Raw genomic sequence first — 21631 nt, 5'->3', positions numbered from 1 at the left:
GAGTAATTTTTCCTACTTGTAATTGGAAGGGACAGTGTGTAATGCTTGTCTTGAGAGTATATTTTTACAAGGTATAAAGTGCTACTAGGAAAAAGAGGTCTGTTCTAATATTTCAACCAAGATTTTTTCTTTTCTTTCCTTTTGTTTCCCTTTCTTTTTCCAAATAAAAAGGATATTATTTTTGCTAATTATTAGAAGTATAAAATATTTTAAAATACATAATTATGTAGAAAATCAAAAGTCCCATCCTCTATTCTTGCCTACAATTCCACTCCCAACAATTGCTAGTGTTTAGCATTTGTATGTTCTTTTAGACTTCATATGTCAATATATTAGGTTGGTGCAAAAGTAATTGCGGTTTTTGCAATTGAAAATAATTGCAAAAATGGTAATTTTGCACGAACCTAATAAATATCTCTTTTCATAATTGATATTTTTACTATATAGTATATATCTTTCCTTGTTATATTGATTTACCTCAGCCTTTCAATTTGCTACAAATTATTTCTTTGTATGAGTGTACTCTTCTTTATAGTCAAAATATTGACTATATTTTCAATATTTTTCAGTACTCTATCAAATATTGTAATGCTTACACGTTTGCATACTTTTGAAATTATTTCCTTAGACTAACTAGCTAAAATTAGGTTTGCATCTAAAGAATGTATTCTGCTTTCAAAGGATTTATAAGAGCATCTTACATATTAAAGATAACAAACCTTGGTCGTATATATGTTGCAAATAGTTTTACCCAGTTTCCTAGTTATCTTTTTTTTCCCTAGTTATCTTTTAATGTTACTCATGATATATTTTGTATTGCAGAAGTTTTAAGTTTTTCTGTAACAAAATCTGTCAGTCTTTTCTTTTAGGGTTTTGTAGTTTTTTACAAACTTAGAAATAGTTTACCTTCCTCAAGACCATGAAAATATTTTCTTTTATCTTTATTTCCAATTATTATATTTATAGTTTTTACACTTACATCTTTAATTTCTTTGGAATATTTTGCCACATGGGAAGGTAGGTCTCTAATTTTATTTTTTCAAATGGTTAACCATTGCCCCAATGTTATTTTTTGAATAACCCATCTTGGTGCCATGGTTTATTTTTTTTGCCACTGTTTAAAATACCATTATTGTGATATGTTAAATTCCCAGATATATATAGGTCTGTTTCCCACTTTTTGTTTTGTTTTGTTGATCTATTTGACTATTTCTACTTCTGTGCCATCACTACATTATTTTATCAACCTTAGCTTTTAGTACATTTCAATATCTGGTCGGGAAGATCTCCTCCTACACAGAGTAGCTGACTACAGCATTCGTCATGGGTCTTTGGAAACAGCAAGCTCAGTGAAGTATGAGACTATTCACTGCAAGCTTCCAGTTTACACTCTTCTGTCTTTTTTTTAAATTAGTTTATTGGGGTGACAATTGTTAGCAAAATTACATAGATTTAATGTGTACAATTCTGTAATACATCATCTATATACCACATTGTGTATTCAGCACCCAGAGTCGGTTCTCCTTCCATCACCATATATTTGATCCCTTTTACCCTCATCTACCACGCCCCTACCCCCTTACCCTCTGGTAACCACTAAACTATTGTCTGTGTCTATGAGTTTTGTTTCTTCATTTGTTTTTCTTGTTCTTCTGTTGTTTTCAGTTTTATATACCACGTATCAGTGAAATCATATGGTTCTCTACTTTTTCTGTCTTATTTCGCTTAGCATTATAATCTCACAATCCATCCATGTTATCGCAAATGGTATTATTTCATCTTTTCTTGTAGCAGAATAGTATTCCATTGTGTATATAAACCACAACTTCTTTATCCATTTATCTATCGAAGGACACTTTGGTTGTTTCCATGTCTTGGCCACCATAAATAAAGCTGCAGTGAACATCACAGCACATGTATCTTTACAGATTAATGTTTTCAGATTTTTTGGGTCGATACCCCAGAGAGGGATAGCTAGGTCATATAATAATTCTATTTTTAATTTTTTGAGTAATCTCCACACTGCCTTCCATTGCGGCTGCACCAATCTGCATTCCCACCAACAGTGTATGAGGGTTCCTTTTTCTCCACAGCCTCTCCAACACTTGTTACTATTTGTCTTGTTGATAATAGCCATTCTGACTGGGGTGAGGTGATATCTTATTGTGATTTTTATTTGTATTTCTCTGATGATTAGTGATGTTGAGCATTTTTTCATATTGGTTATATTGGCCTATTGGCCATTTGTATGTCCTCTTTAGAGAAATGTCTCTTCAGGTCCTCTGCCCATTTTTTAATTGGGTTGTTTGGTTTTTTGTTTTTGAGTTGTATGAGTTCCTTATATATTTTGGATATTAGCCCCTTATCGGAGGCATTGTTTGCAAAAATCTTCTCCCATTCGGTTGGTTGCCTATTTATGTTGTCTATGGTTTCTTTTGCTGTGTAGAAGCTTTTTACCTTTCACTTCCCTCGCTTTTGGAATCAAATTCATAAAATCCTCTTTAAACCCAAGGTCCATAAATTTAGTACCTATGTTTGCTTCTATGTAGTTTGTTGTTTCAAGTCTTATGTTTAGGTTTTTGATCCATTTTGAATTAATTTTGGTACATGGTGACAGATAGCAGTCTAATTTCATTCTTTTGCACGTCACTTTCCATTCTCCACCATTTATTGATGAGGCTGTCTTTTCTCGAATGGCTTCTTTGTTGAAAATGATCTTCCGTATTTATGTGGGTTTATTTCTGGGTTCTTGATTCTGTTCCATTGGTCTGAGTGTCTGTTTTTCTGCCAATATCATACTGTTTTGATACTGTTGCCCTGTAGTACAAGCTGAAGTCAGACGGTGTGATACCTCCAGCATTGTACTTTTTTCTTAGGTTTGCTTTGGCTATTCAGGATCTTTTGTGGTTCCATACAAATCTAATGATTTTTTCTTCTATTTCTTTAAAAAATGCCATTGGGATTTTGATGGGGATTGCATTAAATCTGTATATTGCTTTGGGTAATATGGCCATTTTAACTATGTTGATTCTTCCAATCCATAAACACGGAATGTCTTTCCATTTCTTTGTGTCTTCTTCAATTTCTTTTAAAAATGTCTCATAGTTTTCAGTGTATAGGTTTTTCACATCCTTGGTTAAGTTTATTCCTAGGTATTTTATTCTTTTTGTTGCAATTTAAAAGGAATTGTTTTTTTATTTCTTTTTCTGAGATTTCATTGTTAATATATAGGAATGCAATGGACTTTTGTATGTTGATTTTGTAGCTGGCAACTTGACTGTAGTCATTGATTGTTTCTAATAGCTTTGTGATGGAATCTTTAGGGTTTTCTATATATAGCATCATGTCATCTGCAAAGAGTGACAATTTAACTTCTTCATTCCCAATTTGGATGCCTTTTATTCTTTCTCTTGCCTGATTGCTCTGGCTAAGACTTCCAATACTATATTGAAAAGCAGAGGTGATAGCGAACAGCCCTGTTGTGTTCCTGAACGTAGAGCAAAGGGCTTCAGTTTTTCACCATTAATTATGATATTAGCTGACAGTTTGTCATATATGGCCTTTATTATGTTAAGGTATTTTCCTTCTGTACCCATTTTATTGTTTTAATCTTAAATGGATGTTGTATCTTGTCAAACGTGTTTTCTGCATCTGTTGATATAATCGTATGATTTTTGTCCTTTATTTTGGTTATGTTGTGTATCACATTGATCAATTTGCATTTGTCGAACCATCCCTGTGCCCTGGGATGAGCCCCACTTGGTTGTGACGTAAAATGTTTTTAATGCATTGTTGCTTTCGATTTGCTAATATTTTGTTTAGGATTTTGCATCTGTATTCTTCAGAGATACTGGTCTGTAGTTTTTTTTTTTTGTGTTGTTCTTACCAGGTTTTGGTATCAGGGTAATGTTGGCCTCATGAGTTAGGGAGTATTGTCTCTTCTTTAATTTTTTGGAAGAGTTTGAATAGGAACAGTATTAGATCCTATTTGAGTGTTTGGTAGAATTCACTAGAGAAGCCATCTGGTCCAGACTTTTGCTTTTGGGAAGGTTTCGCATGACTGATTCAATTTCCTTACTGTTGATCAGTCTATTTAGATTTTCCAGTTCTTCATGATTCAGCCTAAGAAGGCTATATGTTTCTAAGAACTTGTCCATTTCTTCTAGGTTATTGAATTTGGTGGCATATAGTATTCTTGGATGATCCTTTGTATTTGTGTGGTGTCCGTGATAACTTCCCCTTTTTCATTTCTGATTTTGTTAATTAGTGTCTTCTCTTTTTTTATCTTAGTGAGCCTAGCCCAGGGTTTGTCAATTTTATCAATCTTTTCAAAGAACCAGCTCTTTGTTGCATTAATTTTTTCTGTTGTCTTTTTGTTCTCTGTTTCATTTAGTTCTGCTTTGATTTTTATTATTTCCTTCCTTCTGCTGATTTTGGGTTTCATTTGTTCTTTTTCTAGTTCTTTAAAGTGTAAGGTGAGGTTATTTATCTAGGATTTTTCTTCTTTCTTGAGATAGGCCTATTTTAATATAAATTTCCCTCTTAAAAACTGCTTTCCCTTTATTTCAAAAATTTTGGTAGGATGTATTTTCATTCTCATTTGTTTCTATGTATCTTTTGATCTCACCTCTGATTTCGTCTTTGACCCACTCGTTCTTTAAAAGTATGTTGTTTGATCTCCACATATTTGTGGTTTTTCCTGCTTTCTTTTTGCATTTGATATCCAATATCAAAGCCTTGTGGAGAGAATATGCTTGGTATGATTTCAGTCTTCTTAAATTTGCTGAGGCTAGTTTTATGTCCCAATATATGGTCTATCCTTGAGAATGTTCCATGTACACTAGAAAAGAATGCATAGTCTGATGTTCTAGGATGAAGTGCTCTATAAATGTCAATTTTATCCATTTCATCTACTGTGTCATTTAGGGTTGATATTTCTTTATTTTCTGTTTGGATGATCTATCATCAATGATGTATTTAGGTCCCCTAGTATAATTGTGTTTTAGTCAATTTCTCCCTTTAGTTCTGTTAGTAGTTGCTTGGTATATGTTGGTGCTCCCTGATTAGGGGCATAAATATTGATGACTGTTATGTCTTCTTGTTGTATAGTCCCCTTTATCATTATGAAATGTTCATCTTTGTCTCTTGTTACCTTTTTTATCCTGAAGTTTGTTTCATCTGATATCAGTATGGATACAGCTGATTTTCTCTGAGTACCGTTTGCTTGGAGTGTCAATTTCCACCCTTTCACTTTGAGTCTATATTTGTCCTTGTAGCTGAGATGTGTCCCTTGAAGGCAGCATATAGTTGGGTTTAGTTTTTTGATCCAATCTGTTACCCTGTGCCTTTTTATTGGTGAGTTCAGTCCATTTACATTTAGGGTGATTATTGATATGTGAGGATTTCCTATCATTCTATCTTTGGTTTTCTGGTAGCTTTGTGTCTGCATTGTTTTTTTGCCTTTTTGTTGCTGACTGTTATTTCAGTGTGGTGGTATTCTATGATTTTTCCCTCTGTTTTTTCTTTTTTGTATTATATATTTCAGTTCTGGATTTTTTTTTTTTGAGTGGTTACCATTAAGTTTATGTAAAAGAAAGTTTCATAATTAGAATATTCCATTTTCTTCAGCGTGCTTACTTTCTCCATTCCCTTGTGCCAGTTCAGGCCTTTACTCTCTCCCCTTTTATGTTTTTGTTGTCACAAATTATCCCTATTTATGCTGTGAGTTTATTTCTGCGCTGCAGTAGCAAGTTGTCGTTTTCCTCAAGTGTTTTTTTCTTCTACTTTACACGGTATGTTATGTTTAAGTGTATAGTGTCTTATTTAATGTAGGGGTTGCCATTTCCTGTGTATGTCTGTCTGTACATAATACTACTCATGGTTTTGTATTCTTTTGCTTTTTGTTTTAGGTCGAATAGCCTCCTTCAGTATTTCTTGTAGTGCAGTTCGTGTGTTAGAAAAATTCCCCCAGCTTCTGTATATCTGGAAAGGTCTTTATTCCTCCTTCATATCTAAAGGATATCTGCTGGATATATTATTCTTGGCTCATAATTTCTCTCTTTCGATAGTTTGAATATTTGACTCTACTCCCTCCTGGCTTGTAGACTTTCTGCTGAAAAATCTAATGATAATCTAATGGGCTTTCCTTTGTAGGTTACCATCTTCTTTTCCCTGGCTGCCTTGAGGATGCTTTCTTTATTGTTAATTTTTGACAGCTTCAATGCAATGTGCCTTGGAGAAGGCCTGTTGGGATTGAGGTAATTAGGTATTCTATTTGCTTCTTGGATTTGAGGATCCAGTTCTTTCCACAAGCGTGGGAAGTTCTCGTCAACTATTTGTTTGAATATACTCTGTTCCCTTCTCCTTTTCTTCTCCTCCTAGTATGCCCATTATTCTTATATTGCTCTTTCTGACTTTCTACAAGAAAGTTCTTGTAGAGTTCTTTCATTTTTTTTAACTCTCAAGTCTCTCTCTTCTTCCATCTGTGGCATTTCCAGATTTTTATCTTCAATGTCACTGATTCTTTCCTTCATCTGGTCAGCTCTATTAACTAAGCTGGCTATTTCATTCTTCATTTCTTTTATTGAGTTCTTAATCTCCAGAAATTCTATTTGGTTCTTTTTAAAGCTTTCAGTCTCTTTGATAAAATGTTCATTTTGTTCTTTGATTGTGTTTCTGAATTCATTAAACTGCCTGTCTGTTTTTTCTTACATCTTGTTGAGTTTTTTCCAGAACTGCAATCTTGAATTCTCTGTCATTTTAATCACATATTTCCATGTCTTTAAGTTCCTTTTCTGGAGACTTTTCATTTTCTTTCTGAGCTGCCTTGTTACCTTGGCTGTTCATGGCAATTAATGAATTATTATTTCTCTTCCTAGGCGTCTACAGGAGTGGATTCTGCAATAGATTGGTAGGGAGAGGTCTTCCTTTTGCTTTCCAGTAGGTGTTGGTAGAATTTTCTCTCCGACTGCAACCTTTTATTCTTTCTCACACTGTAGTGTTATATTTTAACTGTAGTGTTATATTTTCTCTGCACTGTTCTGGCTTCACACACAATGGGGGGAAGGGTTCCCTGGAAAGTGGGCTTCTCCTCTGTGAGTAGGTCTCCAGGGCCTCAGGGTACCACCTCCGTTAGGGGATATGGAGAGCTTCTGAAGTTCCGAAGCTCTTCCTGGACTAGATTCAGGGCCTGTGTGTTTGAGCGGCTCTGTTTACCCCTGCAGGGATCCACCCACATAGGTGGGGCCAGGTGCGGAATGGGTTGTGAGAGGTGGCTCTGAGCAATGGTGGCATCCACAAGCATAACCAGTCCTGTACCCAAGGCTCCCTCCCCTTCGCTGGAACTAGTTGGTCTATGAGTCCATGGCTGTGGGCCACAGTTCTCAGAACTGCCAATATTCTGATCTGACACTGCTGCCATTCAGCTTCCAGCACTGGGAGGGTGGGATGGGGTGAGCTCTTGGAGGGTAGGGAGGGGTTGGCTAGGCTCCTCGCCTAAGCCTTCTGTCCTCTGCTTGGCAGTGAGGGCTTAAACGGCCATTTTCACCCTTCTTCCCTCAGTCTTTCCTCCAAGGTCTCTGCCATGAGCGTGGGGTTCAGCATGTTGTATGCTGATCCCTCAGGAGGGACTGTGGGCCTGTAGGAAGATGTTAAAAAAAATTTGCCCTCATTGGTTGATGTGAGCTTTTGTCTGTTAGCTTTTGTCTGTTACTGCCTGTGAGGTGATGGTTAGCTTAGGGTTAAAAGAATTCTGTGCTGTGAGTAGGGGTTGAGTAAATTCCCCCTTTGGTCTCATTCTCCCGAGTAGGGGAGATATGAGATGATGTTGCTTTCTGTATGGGATGAGGTTGCTTTTCTGTCCCGCTTTGGTCTCATTCTCCCAAGCAAGGGAGATATGAGATAATGTTGCTTTCTGTCTGTTTTGCCCACATCAGCAGATGAAGTGAAGAAGTAGCTAAGTTACATCAGGGTGACGTGACAGACACATCACCGGGCCTTGTTGCTTACCCAGATGAATTGGCCCTTTGGCTGGATGGGCAGCATTCATATCAGTAACTGCGGCCCGCCAGGAACTGGCCATTCCCGGGGGGAGAGGCGGGAACAAGAAACTTGGCTCTAAGGTACATCTGAGAATATATATAAGACAGACCTCAGTTGGCAGTGTAATTATTATTTCGTCATTTGGTCATTTGTCATCGGTGATTTCTCATTATTCTAACATTTTGGAGACTTCCAACAACATTCAGCTTACAACACCAGAGTATGTCTTGATGTCCAGCCACAAACCTGGTGAGGTCTGGCTGGTTCCTGGCCTCTCCAGCGTTGTTCCCCACGGTTAGCCTTCTTGAGAACTTGATAGCATCTTGAAAACTTATATGCAGCTTGCAGCTTACAGCATCAGAAGGTGCCTTGACTTCTAACAACAACGAGGACGATGACGATGACGACAACAGCAGCCACAGTCTTGGCAACTACGTAACAAGCAGTGGTGTGGGAGATGCCTGAGTTTCTCTCAGCTACAGACCTGGCAAAGTTTTGATTTATGACTTTTCCAGTGCTGTTCTCCCCCAGTTTGGTGAACTTTTGGCATCTACTGTAATAGTTACTATTTTATAGAGTTTATTACTGCTTAATAAAATTATTTGTGTATTTAGCCAAGTGATTTTTGATAAGTAGTAAACATATGTTGGGATCTCTTAAACTTATATGTTTGTGTACTCCTTTGACATGACATTGTTAGCAACGTATATAGTTTAGTCTTAATCACCTTTGCTTTCTGATATTAGCATATACTATTAATTACCTTTGTCTTTTGCTATTGCATATTGCTAAATAAATTGTTTAGATATTGCTAAATAAATTCATTAGGCCCACTCTAGTGTGTCCTCTTCTCTCTTTTCCCCGCTTGTCATTACAGGGCCGAAAGGGGAGTGCTAGCAGTCTGAATTCTTCCCTTTCCTGCGGCTGCAGTAGTTCCGGAATGCAGGGAGCTCATAGCTCCGAGCTAGGTCTACGTCCTGCGCTGGCGCAGCCTGTGTCTCCACACTTCCCCTGTCCCTCCTCTCTCACTCGCCCAATTTGCCCACCTTTAGATGATTTCAGTTGCATGTCTCTTAGTCTTGCCTGACTGCTGTACAAGGAGTCCTTTGTGGAATTATTGGTGTTCAATTTGTTGTAAATTCTGGGGGAGATTTCAGGAGTCTTACCTCATGCCACCATTTCTATGAGGTCATCGCATTCTTCTATCTTTCGTTGGTGGGATTTTCTCTGAGCTGGGTGATTTTCAGTGATTCTGATGGAAGACATCCATATAGTTACTCTGAAGGAGCCCCTCCTTTTCCTATATTGAGTGACAAGCTGTTTGGCTAATGTTTGGTGTCCCTTTTATCCATTCCCTTCTTCTAATCAATAGTGGGTATATTTCCTTTTTTTCCATTGTGCTTCAGATTTAAAAAAAACTGATCTTTTTTTTTGGATTCTTTTTAGGAACTGGGAAGGGAAGAAAATTAAAATATGGGCTCAATTTGCCATTTTGAAACAGAAACTGACTTTTCTTGGATTATATACTAGCATGATGAGATTTTAAAAAAGACCTAAAATGAAATTAAAAAAAAAAAAAGTATTCTTCCTAGTGGGGTTTAAGTCTATATAATTTTCTATACATATCCTTTGCATTTATTCATTCTGAAACAAGGAAATATCAAATATTATTTTGTTTGGTGTAGTATTAGGTTGGTGCAAAAGTAATTGCAGTTTTTGCAATTATTTTTAACCCCTTAAACCACACTTTTGCACCAACCTATATGTGTTTTTTCCTAATTAATAATTTAAAAATCTTGACACATAAAAGTTGCAGTTAGGAAATTATGATTTACAAAATGATTTTTAGTGACATTTTGTAGTATCTATGAAATCCTTGGGTCATTGGAAAGCAGAGCAATGAAACTGTCACAAATGACATATTTCTTTCTAGGCACACGTTCTCCTGAGATTCAACTTAGGTTCAAACTCAGAGAGGATCCACAAAAGCAATTAAGTGAAAATAAGATGATGCCTGTTCTTCGTGAGGATGCAGTCTTACAGGTATGTAAGCATATTGATTAAATACATATTTATTAAAAATTGGAAATGTTTCAAAGAGTTGCAAATTACTAATAATTCTTTTTGTCTATTATTTTGCTTCTTTTTTCTTCTCTAAATTCAGTTTTTTTCTTTTTTCTTAGACATTCTATTTTTCTGATGCAATTTTGGTAAAAGCCAGTTGTTTTGGGGAAGGGGGGGTTAAAATATTTTCTCCCCTCAACTTTCCTTTATTTTTCTCTTTTTCCTGGTGTCTACCAGAAAGAGAAGTAAGAGGAACAGGTTAAAATAGATTAAATTAGGATATAATAATTACGATTATCATCTCCATTGTATGTCAGAAGTCATCGTAAATTTGTGAAGAAGTTATTAGTCTGTGTGGTATAATTTGAGCGATGAGCCGCTGAAAGTCCCTTCTTTTGTCCTATGTGTGTGTGACTGCATGTATGTGTACACACACTTATATACACAAATTGTTGTTTGTTTCTTTTTTAATGTAATTACTTAGCACTTTTTTAATGTAATCACTTAGCACTTGACATAAATAAGTTAGCTAATCAGAGATACCTACAAAGTTTTAAGGAATGGAACGGAAGATACATACATATTAATAGCAGAAAAATGACAACAGACCCAAACAGAGACCGTGAGGACATATTTAATATTGTGCCTAGGAAGGTATATCATTTGAATTATCTCTGAATAAAAGAAAAATTTAACATCAAATACTTTTCCTTGAAGCTGAGATGTCTGCATTTAGCTTCTAATAATTTGTTTAAAAATCACTTTTGCATGTGACCGCCCAGAAGACCTACCCTCTCTGTCCAAAACTTCCCCTTTTCATTGTAATTATCTACCCCTTTGAGGAACAAAGGAGTACAAAATATCCAACTAGGTTAAACCAGTCACTCAAAAAGACCTGCACAGTAAAGTCCACAATGACCTTCATTTCACCTGGGTTTCATTATACCATCATTGTGATATCATACATATGTCCGGAAGTTCATTATAACAGATTGAATTCTGGAAAGGAACATGTGCAGTCTAAAAAGATGAGGTAATAGCCTCTTGTCAATCACAGGTGTCAATCAAGTGGTCCCATGCCCTGAAAGTAACAGCCCAGTCTAGAGAAAAAAGGGATAAAAACTCCCAAGTCCTCGCAGGTCAGTGCCTTTGAGTCTCTTGAGCCTTGCCTTTGCTCGGGGCCCGCTCCAAACCCTTTGGAGTGTACTTTTTCTCCTAATAATGCCACCTTTGGGCCTTTGGGCTTTTTGAGCCTTGCTTTTGCTCTGGGGCCTGCTCCAAACCCTTTGGAGTGTACTTTTTCTTCTAATAAACTGCTCTTTCACTACATACTTAAAAAAAAAAAAATCACTTTTGCAATTTCTAAGTTAAGGAAAAAAATTTTTTTCTTTGGGTTTAGTAACTGAAATGGAAAAATAATAAATTTTCAGTTAATTTCAGATGTATTGGCTATGTGAATATTGTACCAGGCTGTAAGTTGTACAGTTGATTTTGAAAGCTGGTTTATCAGACTCATTTGGGTACCTCTTTAAAAATACGGACTCCCAGACTCGTACTTGGGTGGAACTTGGAATCTCCATTTTTTGAAAGCCTCCCTAGGAATTTCTGTTGATGAGCCAGCGTGGAACATAGCCTTAGAGGACCTTAAGAGTTAATGACTATATCTTTCATAGGTGGGTCATTAGATAGCAAATCAGCCATCTGCTGGTTTGGGGCTTGTTGTAAAATCAGGATAAGAAGGACAAATATTTGATATTTATCCCTCTTTTTTCACCTTCATGGGAATTCATGGGTAGTAAAATAGATACCTCCTTTAACTTTCCTTTGCCCCTCCTCCATTTTTTGCCTACAGTAAAAGTTAGACCCTATAACCAAAGTTTTTAAACACCTGTAGAGAATTTTAATTAATATTATTATAAAAATTGACACATATTGCTACTTTCACAATTTTTATTTTTATTCTATGTAAATAAACCTTTAAAAATTTGACTATATGAGAGAAATTGATTTTATCAAATACGGAAATGGAGAGACCAGAAAAGAGTCTTTCCCAGAGTTATTTAAACATATACACACACATATATACATATATATAGTTTTATACCTTGAATTTGATTTCTATATAAACTCTAAATAATTATTAAATGGATTTCTAAATAAATTCTTCCTTAGTACTCAGGTGTAATATTGACATTTCAACTTCAAAACCGACTATTTTAGAAAATGGGCTATTTTAACTAAGGACAAACTATGTAGAAATAGAGGATCTTTGGTTTGACACACACCATGGCAATTTTTAAAATTAGGCAGCATCTTTTAAAATATTTTATATTCATAATTTTTGTTGAGTCTTGCAATCCCTTTCCTTATTCTTTACAGGTGCTATGTAGCAAGCAGTTTTTATTTTTTTATTTTATTTGAATATTTTTTCCATTGGTATATGTAGTACCTGTATTATTTTATCTCAAGCTGACATATATTTTTTGGCAAACTATTTTTAAATTTTACATGGAAAAATTTGATTTTGTTTGGAGAGTTTAGTAATTCGTATGTCTGGAGTACGATTGGAGACATTGGTGTCTATCAAAATGAGGAGGTGTGATGCTTAATTTTATTTCAACTTGGCTGGGCCATGAAGTGCCCACATAGTTGGTTAGACATCATTCTGGCAGTTTCTGTGAGGATGTTTTTGAATGAGATTAACATTTAAATCAGTGGATTTGAGTAAGGCAGATTGCCCTTCATAATGTGGGTGGGCCTCATCCAACCAGTTGAAGGCCTGAATAGGAAAAAAAGACCAGCCTCACCATGCAAGAGGGGATTCTTCAGCAGACAGCCTTTAGATTTCCTCTGTGCTATCAGCTTTCCTGAATCTTGTGCCTCATGGCCCACACTGCAGATTTGGACTTGCTAGTCCACAAAGCCAATTCCTTATAATAAATCTCTATTTATGTATATACATATCTTATTGGTTCTCTGTCTCTGATTAATATAGGAAAACTCATTAATACAAGGAGCATCCCTGGTGTTACTACAATCAGGTTTGATCATCTGAAAAACACTTGTTTAACAGGGAATAATGATTGATTCATTCATGTGAATATTACCAGCAGGCTGCGTCTTCTAACTTCTACTCCCTGAAATGCAGAATTCTTTATTTGAGAGGTATGAATCCAGGTTGAATCTCATTTTCCTTCTCCATTCTGAAGCTTTCACCTTCATCCTTATCCCTCCATATGTAGAGGTGAAATCAGTTAAAATGATCATTAATGAGAACTTTGAAAGACTTGTTTGATGACCTGGTAATGGAAGAAGGATCGTGGTTGGCAAGGCCAGAGTTCATGGAGAGATTGTGTGTTTGTGTGCGTGTGCGTGTGTGTGTTGCTGTCTTTTTGAGCCCCAGTAGACAGATACCATTCTCTTACTAGCTATCTCACTGAGGTATAAATACCTGCAACACCCAAATGCAGTGTGATTTTTCAAAACTGAGGGAACCCCTTGACTCTGCTGTGCTGATCACCAATGCCATTGATATCCTTTTCCTGACTAACTCATCCTCACCTTTTTCAATTCTTAGGATCCTAGAATTGCTGTATCTGCCTAGAGTTGCAGTTGCTTAGGAATATTTTGGGAAGGAGTGGGATGAAAACAGGGTCTTGGTACCTGACTCAGCTAGAATAAAGATAATTCGCATTCAATGGTTAAATCACTTTGAATTTAAGTTATATTTAGATACAAGTGAGTAGAATTTAAAATGACTAAGCATTTAAGAATATTGAAGCAATGCAGAGGTGAATTGTCCAGAAGAAACTCTTTAAAAGACAATCATACGAGTATTTGGAACTATTCAAAACATTTATGTAGATAACCAAATTTGGGTGCCATAGTCTGAGACAGGTATTGTAAGCAAATGTTATCAGTAATGTTATCATGAAGGTAATGAAATACCAGGAATGTGTATTGTCCTTTGCTGAATGTGAGGATGGTTTGTGTGAGACATCTGATGCCCCATGGAGAGTCAGAGTTGGTCAGACTGATCTGGCTGGCCAGGCTTCTTCTACTCCCAAGAATCCATGACTCAGTTGAAGAGAATGATCTTAGATAGTAGAGATTTTTTTTTTTTTTTTTTTTTTGGCTAAGGATATATAAATAGATTTGCTCCTTTTCCAGATCCTTAAAATTAACACAACTAATTTAAATTATCTTTCATCTCTCACATCCTACTTCCAAAATGTAAAACAAAACAAAATAAAAAAACTCTATAGTTTAATGGCCTGGTCAAAATATAGGGATGCAGGGGCAGAATAAAAATGGCAGTCATATGTATCAAAAGGATTGATAGCAATTTGGATCCCTTAAGAAAGAATTGATTGAAGTGTATCCTTGCATTTTGTTAATTGACAATTAACTCTAGCCTCCATTATATTCAGAGGCGATAGCTCTGGAGTGGTATTTCTGCCTATGCAGGAGAAAAAAAAATCAGCTGTCAGGAGCAAACTTCCTTCTTGCTTGCTTTATCTTTTGCATTTTCCTTATGTAGGTGGGGTCAAGTAAATAATTAGCCTTCAACAGTAAAAGTCACTGGTCCTGCAGTAAGATAAATGAAGTGGGTGTTATAAATATTTTAATGAATTGCTTTGTGGAAACTCAGAAATATCTAGTAATATATAAGTATACCCTGTTTAATTAATCCTTGGGAGTTTCTAGGTTTATTTCTTGAAATTCTGTCTTCTCTCTGTACCTGTAGCTTTGTAAAGTCGGCTTGGGAACCAATGTGATAGCCTTGAAGTATGTAAGGGTACATTATCAGTAAATAGCAATGAACATTAATTGGGGAAGATTGAAGTTTTCACAGTACTTTAATTGTGTTTTCTTGTTATTATGGCTGTTTCAGTGATCAAATAATGCTTGGAAGTTTGGGCTAATGGCTTTATATTCAGAAAGCTTTGTTACTGATCGTAGAAACAGGCATAGAGGGCCCCCAAAGAGAAACCTTTTTCTAAAGGTCTTCTTTGATGCTAATAAGATATTGAAGGTAATGATTTTTTTTAAGTGATAAAAGTCAGTGTGCTGTGAAATCTTAAAATGGGAGCATTTTATCAGTGCATTTTATCTTTTTTGAAAGGGACACAACTTCAGATTTTCTGACATGACTTGAGAATCAGGCAGAATCCATTCAGCATTTAACACTGTAACACAGAGGTTGTATAATTTTTGGTCCTCAGGGGAAGTACTGGAACTCAGAATCTGACAAAAGTGGCTTATCAGAACCACTAATAGGTTACTGAAGAGAAGAGAAAAACTGAATAAAAAGGAACACTCTTTTACTTAAGTTCTACAGATTCTTTTGTAAAAAGGAGTTAAGGCAAAAACTAAATAAAGAGCCAAAACTATAAAACTCTTAGAAGAAAACATAGGGGGGAAAGTATCTTGACATTGAATTTGGATCTGATAATACATAATACATAAAGACTCTTACAACTCAAAAACAAAAAAAACAACCTCATTTAAAAATGGGCAAAGGATATGAATGGACATTTCACCAAAGTGATATACAGGTGGCCAGTAAGCACATTAAAAGGTATTCAACATTATTAATCATTAGGGAAATGCACATCAAAATCACAATGAGGTAGCACCTTATACTCATTGGGATGGCGGTTATCAAAAAAACAATATAACAATTGTTGAGGATGTGGAAAAATTGGAATTCTTGTTCACTGCTGGTGGGAAATGTAGAAGGGGTGCAACCACTGTGGAAAATGGTATGGTGATTCTCAAAAAATTAAACACAGAATTACCATATGATCCAGAAATTTCACTTCTGGGTTTATGCCCAAAATAAGTGAAAGCAGAGACTTAAAAATATATTTATTCACTTACATTCATAGAAGCATCATTCACAATAGCCAAAAGGTGGAACTAACCCAAGTGTCCACTGACAGATGAGTGGATAAGCAAACTGAAATATTATTCAGACTTAAAAAGGAAGGGTATATGGATACATGGATGAACCCTGAAGACGTACTAAGTGAAATGAGCCAGTTACAAAAGAACAAATATAGTATGATTCCTTTTATATGAGATACTTAGAATTGTCAAATTCATAGAGACAGAAAGTAGAAGGGCCGATGCCAAGGGTTGGGAGAGGATCTGAATGGACAGTTAGTGTTTAATGGGTATGGAGTTTCTGTTGGGGGAGATGAAAAAGTTCTGGAGAGAGATCATGGTGACGCTTGCACATCGTCTTGAATGTACATAATGCTGCAGAACTGGACCTTCAAAATGGTTAAAATGGTAAATTTGGTGTTACGTATATTTCACCACAATAAAATAAAAAAAGATGCTAAGAAAGCATCTTAAAAATTACCTTAAATGTTAAATTTTTAGGTTGTTGTATTGGGTTAACATTCATCATTTGGAAAAAACTACTGTTTTTCTTTCTAGCAATCTCAAGATGAAGTGGAACAAAAAAATCAAGCGTTGTTACAGTAAGCATACTACTTTTTTGCTTTATTATATTGCAGATTTTTTTTTCATTTTGTACATCTTTATTTTCTTGAGTTTTAGAATTATATGCTTTTTAATAATTGCCCCATTAGCAGCATAAATGTGTTATTTTACAAACATTCTCAGTAAGTTTCATAAGAAAAATTGAATCAAATTGTTGATTCTGTGTATTAATATTTATTAATATTTTAGTGAATTTATAAAATAGCATGAAGGAAGAGTTTGTAGAGCTTATTAAAATTAGACTTCATACAACTGTTATACTTTAAGAGATTTTATCCTTTCATTTATTTTAAAAGGGTGATTCTCAGAGATGGTCTGTGGACCCCCCTGGGAATCCCTGAGACCTTCCAGAGGGTCTGTGAAATTAAAACTGTTTTTATAATAATACCAACACATTATTGCCTATTTCATGGTATTGACATTTACACGTATAGTGCTAATGCAAATGGTGGGTAAATGCTGGAGCCTTAGTAGGAATCAGGGTAGTGGCACCAAATTGTTCTAGTAGTCACCGAGGTTTTCACTGCCATTTACTAGCAGTTAAAAAAGAAAAAAAAAATTCATTTCACTTAATGCATTTGATGAAGCAGAAAAGTTATTTGCTTTATTAAATCTCTACCATTGAATACATATCTTTTTGTTAATCTGGGTGATGAAGTTTGAAGTACTTCTCTGCATTCTGAAGCGTGATAGTTGTCTTAAGGAGAGCACTTGTGCACTTGTTTGAGTTGTAAGCATTGTAAGAACACTAGCCTCACTTTTTTTTTTTTTTTAATTTGAAAGAATAACTGACAGACAAACTGGTTATTCACATTTGGGTATATGGCAGATATTTTCTTGAAAATGAATGAAGCAAGCCAGTCACTTCAAGGAACGTGGCTGATGATATTTATTGCCAAGAAAAATAATTCAAACTTTCAAGTGAAAATTAGAATTTAGGAAAAATTGTGTCTACCACCTTGGCCTTGATTGCTTTCTAATACTTAAAATTTTCTGGTGAGATCAGTGGTAATATGCGTATTTACGAAGGTGATCTTTTTGATGTTTTATAGTGAAGTGTGTAAATCTAAGATCCGCATAACTCAAGCCAGTATTTTCTAAAAGACCAAAGCATGATGTCACAAAATCAGGCACAGATAATACATCCATTCAAAGTACAAGATAGACCAATGGGTTATAATGTAACAGAATAAAAAGTTCATTGATTTTATTTGTTTCTACATTTCCAGTAAGCTTTCAGGAAGTTATTGCTTTTACAGTTTTGGTGTGATATCAAAAAAGAATATCCACAAGTATCCAAAAAGGCTACTAAAATACTTCTTCCTTTTCCAACTGCATATCTGCGTGAGGTCAGATTTTTCTTATGTACTTCAAATAAAACAATATGTGGCAAAAGATTTAATGTAATAACAGGTATGAAATGGCAGCTGTCTTCTATTAAGCCATACATTAAAGAGATTTTTTAAAATGTAAACAGTGCCATTTCACGAATTTTTTTTTCATTTTGGAAAATATAAGTTTTTCATAAATATATATTAGCATGTTACTGTTATTTTAAAATTAATAATTAAGTTTTTTCCATTTTAATTTTTAATATGTAAATATAAATAAATATAAACCATATAAACAAAAACTCTTTGGGTTCTCCAGTAATTTTTAAGAGTATAAAGGAGTTCCAAATAAAAAAGTTTGAGAATTGTTGTTTAAAACAAAAACCCTTTTACTGAATATGTTAACTATGTAAGTTCATCTACAGAAATGATACAAAGAAAAGACTAAGGAAAACTTAACATGGCATCCATAATCTCACTGCCCAGAGAGAACCATTGTTTTAGATTTTTCTATATTTTTTTGTTTTTCTTCATATTTTCTACAAAATTGGGCTCATTCTTCAGATAGTTTTGTATCCTGTTTTAAAATTTTAAATAATTGTTTATCATAATTATTTTCTCGTTAATATTTAATAAACATGAATTTTAATGGCCTCATATTTCACTGTATAACTTGACTGTACTGTAATTTATTTAATCATCCCTCTAGTATTGGACATTACATTGTTTGCAGTCTTGCCTAATATAAATAATTTTTTAAAATCATTTAGATGAAAGTTTGCTCTATTTTGAGATTTTGTGTCTTAAATGCTGTTTTGCAATCAAGGAAGAAAATTCTGTTGTTGACTCAAACTATGATTTTATTTTGTTAATCAACTTGTTCTCAAAGAATCACATTTTAGGGGAAAAAGCAACATTCTTTTATATTTGGCTCATAGAAATTATTTTGTATTAGTAGTTTTATTTCCATTTTAAAGATAGCATATATTGATCACTTCTATTTTAGTCTGGAGAGACTGTCCAATTTATTATTCTTGCTCAGGATTCAAGTAGATATGCCTGGTGTATAAAAACTGCTCTTAAAACAGCTGAAACAAGAGGCTTTTCTTTTTTTAAAAGGAAGGTATCTTGATTGCATTTATGTAGTAAATTAGACTAAGAAAAAAGTTAACTGATTGCTTTTCTTCAGTTCACTTCTAGTTATCTCGGGACAGATGATCAAAATTGCAGATTAGGCATGACCCTTATTTTGCTTTCAACCTCTTCCATTCAGTATTTCCTATCTTTGCCTACTATGAAATACAAGAATTATAAATAATGTCTGAGAATTTTCTCACTAGTGACTTACTTACATCTCAAATTATAATGACAAACTTTCAGTGTATTTGAGAATTTAGATAGCCAAGCTACATAATTCAGGACCAAATTTTTTCCCTACCTACCACCTCTATGTGGCAGACAGTCATCCAAAGTTACTTTCAGACCTAAATGTAGTTCAGTTTGTTTATACTCCTAAAGTTTACACTTTAATTTTTCAGTTCTTTCTTTCATTTTTGCAACCACTTGAAATGTAAATGTTAACAAATTGGTAGTAATTGTTGGAATGATGTAGTCTCAAAATCAACTTACCCTATTTTGAAATTCCTTTAAATGAAGAAAAATGTTTAAATTTGTATTTGAATGAGAAAATGTTTTTTTCCATTTTAAAGTTTATATGTATTTATTTCTTTATTAATTTATGTTTTAGGACCCAAGCTGAACTTTCACTGCAACACCAAAGCATTCAAGGTATGTTTTCTTGGGTAGAGTCATGTAGAGTAAATTTGTCTTAGCCTGAAAATAGAAGGCTTAATTAGATATGGATTCATTTACACCTGGGTTAGTCTACTATACAGTGCTACCATGCGTTTTCACGTATGAAATCAATATTGCTGTTGGCCTTGTGTGGTGCTGCAATAAAGTTGCCCTATGAGAAGCGGCTCAGGTGCAGTCAGTACCTGTTACTCCAAATGTCTACTCTTTTGACATGTAATTTTGGGATTCAAATTTGAAAACAATATTTTTCTCTGTTCATAGCATTCTTAATAGGTATATCATGTCTTTCTTGATAGTCAGTCACACAGGCCATTTAACTTGGTTGCAGCTATATCAGAAGATAGTTGTCTTTATCTCTGTCTCCTAGTGACACCCCAGCGTTAATATTATGTATGTTGTAGACAATGTAGTAAATACTCTTAGGGGCCAATGAAACCCAGTATTATAATAAAAGGGCACAAGGACATGGCAACTTGAAGTTGCAAAAGTTAAATTTTAAAAACTCTTTCCTTTGTCGCTCCTACAACAATAGCAGTACCACTTATGATCATCACCAACTCTTGCGTGCACTGCCTGTACCTAGATTTTGGTCTGTACTATTATTTGTTTATATTTTAACAAATATTTATTGAGCCTGTTATGTGCCAAGTAATATGGTGCTATGGATGTATGAATGCTAAATAAACCAGGAATTCTTAAAGGATGCCTGATCTTTCTTGGAGCATGAAGATGTTAGGATGGGTCTGAAACATCTTACTGTTGGAAAGCAAAGATGCTTTCAAGGATGTCTGGGGGCCCTACTAAAAGGATAAAGAATTAGGTGAGTGGTGCTCTCACTGGCCAAGCTGTGACAAATTAAGCGGGGGGAAAAACCTAACAGTTATTTTAGTTCATGGAAATAAATTTGTGAAAGAAACGTGAATTCATAAAGATACTCAAAAATTGTTAAGAAGTACAAAAAGTAGTCTTAATATAAAAGGAAAAATGATTATAGTAGAATGTTTAAAACTTTTTAATGACTTTAAGAAATAGAGACTTGTTAATACAGGTGCATTCTCTATTAAATACATCTTTTGTAAAGCATAGGATATTTTTGTTTATCACTGTATAAGTAGAGAAGAAAGAAAACAGAACTGTAAGTCAAGTAGTCCTGAAATAAGAATTGTACCAAGGAAAGGAAAGACCACACAGCACCAGCAGTCACTCATAAAAACATGTAAGAACTGGGGTCTAATTATGTCCCAAGATGACAGGTTAATTTGATATTCAATAAAGGAGACTTTTCTGCACAGGTTAAATCCCTCATCTATCAGGAATTTAAAGCCTTAGATGGTCCTTCTAATCATGATAAGATAAAAGAGCCAGCAGAAGTTTGCAATAATGCAGACTGAACAGGTCAGTATAGAATAATAACACAAAAGCTTTTTCCACACTGGCTAAGTAAAACTTAAAGACAGCATTCTTGGACAGAACATTAGGTTATAAAAAAGTAACCTTTGTGTAGTTTATGGTATTCACTTATTATAAGTAAAGCCAGATAATTGGCTGCTCAGGTTTGAATCATCTTGAGAGAAACAGTCAGTTCCATACCCCAAAAAATCAGTTAGGCAAAAGCCGAGATTCTGGCCAAGTTGGCTGGTTGAAGAAATTATTAATACTTGTTTTCTTTTGGATCTGATATAATTCCTGTAACCCTGGGGAGGTACCAAAATAAGTCTGACTTTAATCTTAAGAAGGTATAGGAACAAGTATAGAAAAAATGTAGAACAAATTGCACCAGTGTATTGTTATTTTAGAATTAGGTTAGGAGCAGTAATAAGTTTTATAACCATGTAGTCACGTGTGTTTTGTCTAACAGCTAATATGTT

General features: G+C 34.8%; 1 protein-coding gene across 1 annotated transcript in view; it reads left to right on the top strand.

Annotated features, from left to right (window-relative positions):
* The window catches only part of ANKRD31 (ankyrin repeat domain 31), a 130193-nt gene that overhangs the window by 11116 nt on the left and 97446 nt on the right, over positions 1-21631 (top strand). Inside the window, exons 3-5 of the mRNA XM_033110016.1 lie at positions 9974-10083; positions 16552-16595; positions 19696-19736. Of these exons, the coding sequence (XP_032965907.1) occupies positions 9974-10083; positions 16552-16595; positions 19696-19736 (195 nt within the window). The remainder of the gene's footprint in view (positions 1-9973; positions 10084-16551; positions 16596-19695; positions 19737-21631) is intronic.

This window comes from Rhinolophus ferrumequinum, chromosome 7 (genome assembly GCF_004115265.2).
Source record: "Rhinolophus ferrumequinum isolate MPI-CBG mRhiFer1 chromosome 7, mRhiFer1_v1.p, whole genome shotgun sequence".
In the NCBI taxonomy this organism is placed as follows: Eukaryota; Metazoa; Chordata; class Mammalia; order Chiroptera; family Rhinolophidae; genus Rhinolophus; species Rhinolophus ferrumequinum.
Note: the sequence above shows the minus strand (reverse complement) of the source record. Positions and strands in the feature narration are given on the sequence as shown.